The sequence below is a fragment of the Zeus faber genome (assembly GCF_960531495.2).
Source record: "Zeus faber genome assembly, chromosome: 13".
Classification (NCBI taxonomy): domain Eukaryota; kingdom Metazoa; phylum Chordata; class Actinopteri; order Zeiformes; family Zeidae; genus Zeus; species Zeus faber.
Genome location: NC_137198.1, coordinates 8,411,367 through 8,423,446, shown reverse-complemented (window position 1 = coordinate 8,423,446; position 12,080 = coordinate 8,411,367). Strand labels below are relative to the sequence as shown.

Genomic DNA, 12,080 nt, shown 5'->3' with positions numbered 1-12,080 from the left:
ATTAATTTGTTATAAAAATAAAACACGTTTGTTTTGCAAATTTCCTGCTTAAATGTGTCTGCAAGAGCCATGTGTTTGTGTGTGTGTGTGTGTGTGTGTGTGTGTGTGTGTTTTTTTTTTGTTTTTTTTTTCTAATCTCTTAAACCTGCTTAGATCCCCGGCAGGAGTCAGGCCGTCGGTGGGCTGCTTTAATCCCCCGTTTGTCTTGTCCTCGCTCCATCTCGCTCCATCTTTTATGCCTTTAAAAAAAAAAATAATAATAATAATAATAATTCTCTCCTCGTCTTTAGCTCGTCCGGCAACTTCAGTGTCTCTCTTTACCTCTCCTGTTATCAGCCACTCTTTGCAAACCCTCTCTCTGTCCCTCCCTCCCGCCCCGCTACATCTCTAATGGACCAATCAACTCCCCTCTCTCAAACAAGCACCAATGGTGAGTGTGAGCGCGTTAAGAGGATAAAGGGACACGGGACGGATGGTGTTGGCAGAAGCAGTGAAGAGCTCAGCGACCTGGAGCGAGCGATCTTCTTTCTTTTTTTTTTTTTTTGTATTATCGGTATCTATTTTCATCTTTTCATCCCGTCATGAGTTCGGACACTCAGAGGTTTGCGGTGTTTTTCACCATCACCGTCCTGCTCTTCATCAACGCCTGGCTCTTCTTCAATCTCATGGGTTAGGTGAGTGTCCGCAGCAGCAATCTACCGGGGGAAGAAGGCGCCACGCGGCGTCACCACACCGCACAGCTCACCTCCCCCCGCCACGGGGACCCTTTATCATTTTAAAGATATTGCTTGAAATGCATTTAAAAATCAAAGGTGTTTTTATTATTATTATTATTATTATTATTATTATTATTTATTTTGTGAGTCCTTGAGTTGCTTGGAAGGTGCTTAGAAACTACATTTATTATCTTTTTTTTTTGTAAATTCACCTTGAAAGCTGGTTATAAATTAAATGTTGATTTTTATTGATGATGATGATAATTATAATATATTGTTACGGAGCCATTTCAAAATTTGGCGCCGTTTTTCCGGTGTATTTTGGAGTCGCCGCTTCGTTGCGTCACTTCCGGTCTCCTTTAAGCTCAGAAGCGCGGCGCCGCGGACGACCCCCCCCCCCCCCGGCTCCGCGCCCGGTTCCGGGGAAGGAGGAGCGGGATGACGGCGGCCCCGACACCCGACCTCTCCCGCCCCGCCGGTGTGTAACCGCGACGCCGGCGTCGTTGGACGTCGCGGCGGTGATGGATTTGAGCAGACTGGCCGGAGACGCGGGGCAGCTCGTCAACCGCGCGGTGCAGGTAACGACACGGACCCGTTCGGTTCGGTTCGGTTCGGTTCCACTGTCGAGCTTGAGATTTGTGTTCTGTGACGCGGTTTAGTGCGAAACCGACGCGACTCGTCCGCGTTAAATCAGAATCAGAAAATGTTTCGTTTCTCCAGGTGTGTGTGTGTGTGTGTGTGTATATATAGTGTGTGTATATATATATATATATATATATATATATATATATACACACATATGAGGAGCCTCTTCTGGTGACGTCATAAAACCATCAATCAAAACCTTATTTACGAATAAAACATAACAGAAAAAAAATATATAAAATTATAATTTAAAGTAAATGTCAGATATATGTGTGTGTGTGTATGTGTGTGTGTATATATATATATATATATATATATATATATATATATATATATATATATATATATATATACGAGGAGCCTCTTCTGGTGACGTCATAAAACCATCAATCAAAACGTTATTTACGAATAAAACATATCAGTAAAAAAAAAAGGGAGAATAAAAAAAATATATAAAATATAATTTAAAGTAAATGTCAGATATATATATATATATATATATATATATATATATATATATATATATATATATATACGAGGAGCCTCTTCTGGCGACGTCATAAAACCATCAATCAAAACGTTATTTACGAATAAAACATATCAGTAAAAAAAAAAGGGGGGAATAAAAAAAAATATTAAATATAATTTAAAGTAAATGTCAGATATATATATATATATATATATATATATATATATTACAAAAAATGAGCAGAACGCCTGAGCATTGTAGTATTATTATTATTGTTGTTATTATTATTATTTTTTTATTACCACAAGCACAGAACTCGATACACAAACAGGCTGGTACAATATTACAGGAAAATCGGATTTATCCATTTTTTTCCACAGGTGTGGAAACCCTGTGTTGTAGTGGAGTAGAAAATACTTTGTATGAAGGCAGTAATATCAAGGTAAAGAAAGATGGTTTCTTTTTGTACTGTGTGTGTTTCAATTAAAGTAGGAATATGTTTGCCGGGAGCATTATTGTCATTTTATATTGCCAATGTAAAAGTAAAAAAAATGTCCCTCAATTGGGAAAACGTTACAAATAAAGAAGATCCAAAATAGAGCCAAGATATTATAAATATTACTGCAAAAAAAAAAAAAGGTTAGATCTTGTAAAGTTTTGAGAAAAGGCTCTGCAAGATCAAGGACTTTCGGTCGCAACAATCCCAGGGAAAAAAAAACCCAACAAAACAACAAAAAAAAGCCTCCCGCAGAATCCCAGAGCGTCCGAAAAGGCGCCGTGCGCACAAACGCCAGCGCTGATTGAAAGTGCTGCTGGGCTGCCTCCTCCCACCAGTTCACAGAGGAGACCCTGGGCCAAGCGGAGAAAACGGAGCTGCACCCAGACCTGGAGCAGCTTCTGTCCAGAGCGGAGGCCACCAAGACCCGCACGGACCAGATAGTCTCCCAGACCGAGGCCCTTCTCCAGCCAAACCCAGGTGACGGGACCCTCGGCCTGTCCCCCCAGCACCACGCCCTCTCCACCTCCTTCCCTTGTTGTTTTTTATTTATTTATTTATTTTTAAATGTAATTGGTGATGTCAGGCGCACAGGAATAGCGTCCGCCGGTTCGATGACATCATCGCCGTCGTCTAATGGACTGTTGGTGGATGCGCGATACGGGCTTCCTAAATAATGAGCTCCATTAAGCCGTCGCAAGCAATAACGTCAAACAGAAAATGTTGGCTCTTCAAAAATTTTGTTTGTTTTTGACCGCTTTCGGTTTATCGTATGTGTCATCTGTTTCCCTCTGGAAGATGAATCTTGTTCATTTTGTAACGTCGTTTTTTTCGTTTTTTTGTGTTGTAGTTGTTGTTGTTACTTGTTGGGTTTAAATTTATTCTTGATGAACAGGTTTATTCTATATTGCCCTATTTTTTTCTATTTTGCTTTACAGTTGATTGTTAGGTTTATTTTATCATTTCACACTTTTTCCCATCCTCTAGTTAACTTGCAGGTTTATTTTGTATTGCCATTTATTTTTTATTATTATTTTGATTATATATATATAGTATTGCCTTATTATTGTTGCCTATTTTTATGGGAACTACGACGATGACAAAGTATCTGTCTGTCCGTCTGGTGGCTCAGTGGTTAGCACTGTTGCCTCACAGCAAGAAGGTCCGTTCCGAGTCCTTCCTGTGTGGAGTTTGCATCTTCTGTGTTTGTGAGGGTTTCCTCCCACTATCAAAAGACTTGTATGTTAGCGGTAAATACTCCTGCCGGTGCCCCCGACCAAGGCACTGGCAGAAGAGCTGGAGTGGGGGCTGTACTGCAGCTGCCCAATGCTCCTAGGTATAGAATGTGTCAAATGCAGTGGAAAAATTTCGTTGTATCCTACTTGTCCAATGACAATAAAGAGATATTCTATTTATTATCTATATTCTGTCTTTAAGCTCATATATACAGTATGTTGTTTTTTTTTCAATCGTAGAGCTATATTTACATTTAATAGCCCCTGTATGTATGTGCATCTGGCTGTCAAACATTCTGCATTGGACTCCATCAACGCTGACCCCTCACCTACATTTGACCTCTCTGCGACCCCCGTTGGACAGGTGCCCGGCTGGAGGACCGCTTGTATGAGCGTCTGGACTGGAGCGCCCCGCCGCGGCCCCGCGCCCTGGAGGTGCTCGGAGAAAGCATGACCCAGGCAGGGCTGGAGATCGGCCCCAACACACCCTACGGTGAGGGTCTCGTATCCCTGGACAGTGACGGCCTTGTCCTGAGATAGATACTTAAAAATTCTGTTGCAGCGTCACTGCAGCTCACATAAAGAAATGGGCAATAAGGACAAAGTAGTAGAATACGATTTTTTTTTTTTTTTCTTTTTTTTTTTTTTAGAAAATGGCATTATTTGGAAAAATGTGAAAATATACAATAAACCTAACTGTTTAATGTACACAATAAAAATATGGCAACATATAATAAAAGTCATCGTAAACAACAAATATGACCTTCAAAGTAACAGAAAAACAATTAAAAAAATATTAAAAATGACCTAAAAACAGTTTGGTCGCATACATGAAACTTATATACATTTCCATGGACAATAAACCAAAAAATAATAATCAAAAGACAATTTACGATAACTAATGAAATAAACCTAACAATAACCAGCAAAGATTAATCTAAAGATAAGGAAAAAAAAGATTTGATAATGTGCAATAAACATTATATTTAAGTCTCTAAATTGAGACTGTGTGTGTGTGTGTGTGTGTGTGTGTGTGTGTGTGTGTGTGTGTGTGTGTGTGTGTGTGTGTGTGTGTGTGTGTGTGTGTGTGTGTGTGTTCAGGGACTGCCCTGGTCAGGTGCGGGGAGGCTCAGAAGGTGATGGGGGAAGCGGAGAGGAAGTTCATCCAAAGCGCCAACATCCACTTCCTGACGCCTCTGCGCAGCTTCTCTGAGGGGGAATACGGAGCCATGCAGGTACATCACACATGGGGATGGGGTGGGGATGTATCGATGGAGGCTTTATTCATCCCCGGGGGGAAATTGCAGCATCACTGCTGAAAATAGCAGTGATGCAGTGAGTCGCAATATGCAATAAACCTCAAAGTTAACTAGAGGATGGAAAAATGTGAAAATATACAATAAACCAGTTAATAGTAAACAATTTAAATATGGCAATATACAATAAACCTAATGATAAATACAACTGCAAATGTAACAAGAAAATACAAGAAAAATTACAAAAAAAAACAAAACAGGGGGAAACGTGGTCACATAGAATGAACCTGTACACTAACTAGAAGATGGATGCATTTCCATGGAAAATAAGCCCAAAAAAACAACAATAACTAACTAAATGAACCGAACAATGATTTTGAAAAATGAACCTAAACAGAAACAATGAACAGTAAAAAAAAATGTGTTAATGTACAATAAACCTCATAGTAGAGATTCAAGATTCAAGGTTTTTATTCGTCACTTACATACACATACTTTCATACATATATGCAGTGAAATGTAATGTAAACAAACTGTGTGTGTGTGTGTTGGTGTGTGTGTGTTGGTGCGTGCGTGCGTGCGTGCGTGCGTGCGTGCGTGCGTGCGTGCGTGCGTGCTGCGTGAAGGATGAGCGCAGGATGCTGGTGAATAAACGTCTGGACTTGGACATCGCCAAGACCAGACTGAGGAAAGCACACGAGGCCGACGCAGAGTCCCGGGTGAGTTCGTGGGACAGCAGCTGGCGATATTTTCCAAAACAATTTGTCCTACGGGGGTATTTTCACGTCCTGTGTCATATGAAAACACAGACATCCCATCCTGTTTCAGATTTTTTTATTATTTATGTTGTTTGTTTTTTTTTTTTTTACAAAAATTGTGGTTAGAATCTAGAAACACACTTAAAGACACAAGGCAAGTCACACTTTATTTATAAAGCGTATTTCATAACAGGGCAACACAATGCGCTTTACAGAGAAATACGACCAAAGAAAATATATAAAATGTCTGCGCAGCCATAAGAACAGTCAGTGCAGAGCAAACACATCTCACAAGGCAGCATGGGCTCTGTTTTGTTGGAGTACCACGGTCAGTCTACACAGTGTTTAATCTGGTGTTCTGTCCTTACTTCTCTCACTCTCTCGCTCTCGTTCTTACTTTTTATTCTTTATTTTAAATTTTTTTTATTTTATGTGATTTTTTGATGTATTATTATTTTATTTTTATTTTTCCAGACCTGTGGGCTGGAACCCCCCCCCAAAAAACAACGTATTTTTGCTGATATTTGGATTATTATTATTATTATTATTATTAATATTAATAATAATCTTCTTGGCATTTCTCTGGCTAAAAGTATCTGAAGCACGACAACCGCAGTACGCACAGACATGGTTGAGGTCTTGTTGGACCCGGGACCTTTCAGACATCTTGGTGGTTCGAGTTGTATCAATATCGATTTACATTTGGAGCAGGAATTATTGTAAAAACCATTGCAGATTTACCGGAAGTTAAAGAACGTCGGCGTACCTTGATTAGTTTGAGGAGCGGGGCGCTTTATGACATCATCATGCATCCAACGCTTTACATGTCCAGCCGTCGTCTCTGTGTTGTCATTCACATTCAGCGACTTGTGCGTTGTAGACTGCATCGTGGTTGCTCCGCATAGTGTTCAATTTATCTAAACTTGTTCGAAATGAGAGACAGCAGGAGCTGATGCTGCGTTTAAAGTAAACTCGGAAAATTGTAACTCACGCTGCGTTTCATGGAACCCGTTTCACAGAAAATTGCTGTTTTGCGCTTGTTCAAGTTCAAGAGATTATTTGTCACATACATACACATACGTACCATTGGAATAACAGTAAATACTACCTTAGTTAAATGACGATCTCTCTCTCTCTCTCTCGTTCTCTCTCTCTCTCTCTCTCTCTCTCTCTCTCTCTCTCTCTCTCTCTCTCTCTCTCTCTCTCGCCCGCTCGCTCGCTCTAGAACCTGAATGCCAACCCGCTGGATTCTGACTATGTGGCTCATGTTTCCTACATGTTCAGTTTCTTGCGCGTGAAATGGCTCAAGGTGTGTTTCTCTAGCGCTTGTACACACACATTCACACAAACACATATTCACACACAAGTGGGGAAAAAGGGCGGCGCCCGAGTTTTATCTCTCTCTTTTTCTCACGCAACCAGATGTGGGCTCAGGAAATCTCTCAGGTAAGTTTTTTTTTTTTTTTTTTTTTTTTTTTACTTTCACAGCGAAATCTTAATCTGCGTGTCACACACTCACAAGTGACGAAATTGTATACGACGACCACGTTGTCTGTCAGTATTACGCCATTCATTTTGTCGGTAGAGGTGTGTAAACAAGGCTATAAATATGATGGACCACAACATTTATACGTCGTTGACAGTTAAGTGAGGGACAAATCCATCGAGGGATTTTGACACAAATGTGATGGATGGATGATGGATGGATGGACGATGGATTGATGGATGATGGATGGATTGATGGATGATGGGTGGATAGACACTTTATTTATCCCCAAAGTGAAATTGCAATAGTCTCAGCAGCTCCCATCAAAGCAGTAGCAATGTAAGAATAAAGCAATGCAATAAAAATATAAAATAACATTTAAAAAAACAAAAAGGCAATACATGAAACAATTTGAAAACATACAATCAACTGTCAAACAGTTCACTGTACACAATAAGATATGGCGATATACACTAAACCTAGTGATAAACAGCAGATATAACAAATTTAAAAATAACAGAAAAAAAAAGATGAAAAAGGACTAAAAAATAAATTCAAGATTCAAGATTCAAGATTTTTATTTGTCACATACATGGTCACATAAATGATTTGTCACATTTGTCACATAAATGGTCAGGAAGATGAATTTAAGATGGAAATCCATTTGTAGAAATTAAGGGTGTTATACATACTGTACATTCTATTTGATGTGTGTGTGTGTGTGTGTGTGTGTGTGTGTGTGTGTGTGTGTGTGTGCGTGTGCGTGTGCGTGTGCGCGCGCGCAGGCAGAAATGGAGCTGAGGATCTGTCAGAGTCTGTTTGATCGTCAGTCAGAGGTCACCAGGCGGCTTCTAGAAGGAATCGGCGCCATCCATGTGTGTATGATCTCATTTGAACGCACGCAAACAGGCGGGGGCCGTAAAACCCACGTATTCATGAAGCTCAGTGAATGTTATGATGTTATGTGTGGCCCCTTAATATTTATAGAGGGCACTCGAACACAGGCACGCACGGGACAATAAGATTGTGTCGAATTTATAGAAAGGGGCCGGGGGCGGGCGGCTGAACACATACACACACACACACACACACACACACACACACACACACACACACACGCCACACAGCCACTGTGTTTTCCAGCAGCGAGTGGCGTCGCTCACCGTTATTTTCGTTCCAAACCGGCGTTGTGCACTTTGTGCCGCAGACCAACCACATGCGGAGCCTCGTGGACTTCGTGGAGGCGCAGTCCTGTTACTACGCCCAGTGTCACCAACACGCCCGGGAGCTGCAGAAGGAGCTGACCGGGTGGGTGCGCCGGAACCCTGCCGCGGGGGAGGGTTCGGGGACTAACCCCTCCCAGATCCGCTTGGAACCGCTGCATTTCGGGTCTTCTCGGCGGCCGCAGCCGGGTCATGATTTTCCTTTGTTTGGAGTGGGAATAGGAGAGTGGGTTTCGGCGCGCATTCAAGTAAACGTTTGATTGCTCCATTGTTGTGTTCCCTTATTTATGTTGTGTAATATGCACTGGGAAAAAGTGTGTTTATATTTCTTCATCACAGATAGTAAATTAGAGGTTGCTTATAATATCTTATTTTATTAAATACTGCTTTATTGAAAATTAGATAGGACACTGACTATTGCGTAATGTTGTGTTGCATAAAGAAATGTGCCTTTAAATAGTCGTCTTCTACGAAGGAATCTGCACTATCGGGGATAATTGTCATTTGGAATAAATTTCCTGTGATGTTGTTCTTTGTGCTCTTGCCTGCAGCATCCCCGCTGTCCTCTGCTCCAACAACTGGCAGGCGACGGCGAGCGACGTCAGGAGTCAACCGCCAACGAGCGACGGTGCCACCGCCCAGCCCGCGGGGCTAAAGCAGGTGAACCCCGTCCCCGTAACAATCCACCGTCTTCCGGACTCTAACCGGGGTCCCGCCGACGCGGAAACCGAAGGCTCCTGGGTCCCCGAGCAGCCGTCTGACCAGACAAACAGCAACAACAACAACAACAACACTTCCTCAACAACGCACCGCTCCACTGAAAGCCAGGTACCCACTGGATCCACAGCCGAGAGTGGACCAATGGGTTTGTCCTCCGCTGCCGGAGACTCAACTGGCGCAATCGCGCCGCCTGCGAGCAACGCTGCACGCTCCACCCCGCAGCCGTCAGCCGTTCAAACCCCAAGCCCCCCCGGAGAACCCAACGCAGGAGATGAGCCCCCCGGCCCCGCAGCCGGTGGCAGCGCCGGTGGACGCCCCGACCCCCAGGAAGAGGCCGCTTCTGGGACGCCTTTGGCCGTCGATGGCGCGGGTGCCCTTCCCTCAGAGCCTCCACCCCTGGCGCCCGGTGGGTTTTATGTGGATCCCAACGGCACCGGTGACACCGCCGGGCACCATCCAACCCCCACCCAGACAAGTAGCCCACCTGCGGTACGCAGCGGTGCTGATTATCCCCAAACTACTGATGAAACAGCCGATGAGTCTGTGACACGCTACCGACCCGACAACCAACAGAATGACACCCGCGCCGCAAAAAAACCATGAACCAGACACTGAAGTAGCCACCGATGGAGAAGACAACTAACATCTCTCAGTGAACGGTAAATGGTGCAACTTTGGTTGGTGCAGCCAACGAAAATGTTGGCATCGTTTGACTCCGAGTACTATTATTACTGGCTGTTGCCGGAAGCCTGTATGCCCCTTGTGATGGATGTCTGCTACATGTTGGTTGAGATGTTGTGTCATATAAAGTTATAGGAGTATTTGTGGCAAGTGGTATGGAAAAAACTTAACTATTGTAAACGGGTAAAAGCTTTTATTATGATGTAGTGCCGGATGATAATCAGATAATAGCCATATCATGGATATATCGTAGTTAAGGTAAGGTCAATTTAAGAGGATTTAAATGTATAATACAATTCAGACAATTAATTATATTATAGAATTATAGAACCTAGAATGGCGGTTGTGGCCCCGCCCGTTTGGGGCTGCCTGCGCGAGCGCCTCATGTCAGTTAGGCACATCTTAGTATTTATAGAGCTTATTGTGCGTAATCTCTGGGCATCATGACATTTCACTGTGTATATGTATGACTGTATGTATACGTATGTGACAGATAACCTCTCGAACTTGAAATTGAACTTAATGTTAAAAAATATATATTTTTCTTTCAGTGCCCTCTAGTGGTGATAGTTAGTAATACAGTCACTTGGCCTCCAGCTGGGAGATGGGGGAGGCCTGGCTGGACAACGTTGGCACCCTGTGAGTTTTTTCGTGAAACCAAATGTTTCGGGACTATTTCCAATTGCCAAATATCAAAACCAAGCAAACACAGTGCCATCTGTTTGGGTCCTTGTATGTGTGTAGTCAAAGTAGTAGTGGCATACACGCACACTCGGATGACGTTGCGAACGAACCCTGTGCTTGTGCGTCACGCTCCCATTAAACTTATGGACATTTTAAGCTTCCCCGCCCCTGACACATGGGGCCTTACAGGTGTGTGTGTGTGTGTGTGTGTGTGTGTGTGTGTGTGTGTGTGTGTGTGTGTGTGTGTGTGTGTGTGTGTGTGTGTGTGTGTGTGTGTGTGTGTGTGTGTGTGTGTGTGTACTCATTACTCCTGACTCTAAAGACTGAGGTCATTTTCCATTTGAAATGTGTGTGTGTGTGTGTGTGAGAGGCTGAACAGAATAAATAGCCATATCTTGCACCCTTGCACCCCCTCCTCTCCCTTATAGGGCAGGGCAGGTTTCCTGTACAGTAAACTACACCAAGTCACAGAGACAGTCACACATTTACTCTCACTCCCTTACTCACCACACACGCATGAGAGAATGACTTATAAACACGTATATTATTGTTCCCTCCAGTCCAAATGGGTACAGTAGATGTTTCCACATCCAGATGGTGTTAATTTTTGGGCCCGAGGACAGCTTCCCTCCGCTCTGCCGATCGTTCAGAGCTGCTTTGGCGACCCCCGGGTGGACACACATGCACACAATCACGCGTGCACACACACACACACACACACACACACACACACACACAGTCCTGTTACTGATGTAATCAACACCTCTGTGCTATTGTCTGAATATGTAAAGACGTGTGTGTCTGTTTGGATCGCGGTTTATCGACGTACGCGTAGGGGATCGGCGCCTTACGCTCTGTGTTGAGCCGACGTCCGTCACCTGCAGCCGCCATGCCGTGGAAATAAATATGTGAACGGTGATATCACGAATCCCAGCGTTTTGCGTTTTCCTCTTGCGTACACCGCGCGTCTCAAAGTGGCCCCTGTGTTCGGCCGTCGCCATGGCGTCCGAGGCAGCAAGAAACACTTTCATGATCGGGGGTTTTCTTTTTTTTTTTTTTTTTTTTACGCAATTAATGTGACATAATTTGGCCTTAAATCAATGTCAATTCCTCTTATCATTGTACTAAATCAATACCAAGTCCCAAAAAAAGACTCTGCCCCTGCATCTCAAGTGGATTTCCCCCGTAATTCAGCCCAGCAGGGCTCTGATGTTTCCCCAAAAAATGGAACACATTTGCAACCTTTTCCCCTGGCGTGTACTTGAGCTCGTACCCCAGCTCTCCTGTCGGGTCGCCGGTCCAGCCGGGAAGGGAAACAACGTTTTGCAGGAGCAGCCCGCGTTGAGTGAATTATCTACCTTTGGAAGTTGAACGCCGGGGAAGCAGCTGGCGTCCTAAAATTACATTTGGCCCGTTCGTCTCTCATCTCGTTGTTGGGGAATATTTACCACCCGCGCTAAGCTGACACTGCATTCGATTTTGGATTTAAGAAGGGAAAGCAAACAAGGGGAAGTGTTGTCGTGACTACACAATCAGGTGAACGTCCAACTCTATGCGTCTGGACGTGTTTGTTAAATGTGGTGTAAAGTGGGCGAAACCAGACGCGGCGCCCTGTTTCAGACAAAAGGGGCTGCAGCCCAGGAAGCCACGCGGTCTTATAAACGCAGTGTGGTTATTTCACAACTGTTGCCCGTTTTCCACGTCTGTTGGT

General features: G+C 43.6%; 1 protein-coding gene across 1 annotated transcript; it reads left to right on the top strand.

Moving 5' to 3' along the window:
• The first annotated feature begins 1,164 nt into the window (after positions 1–1,164).
• Positions 1,165–11,184, top strand: LOC307238984 (endophilin-B1-like). Its single transcript, XM_080012155.1, has 8 exons — positions 1,165–1,294; positions 2,665–2,806; positions 3,926–4,054; positions 4,663–4,796; positions 5,444–5,536; positions 7,847–7,936; positions 8,269–8,369; positions 8,836–11,184. The coding sequence occupies exons 1-8, from the start codon at positions 1,238–1,240 to the stop codon at positions 9,605–9,607; spliced, it is 1,518 nt and encodes a 505-aa protein (XP_079868281.1). The 5' UTR covers positions 1,165–1,237; the 3' UTR covers positions 9,608–11,184.
• Positions 11,185–12,080: the final 896 nt, after the last annotated feature.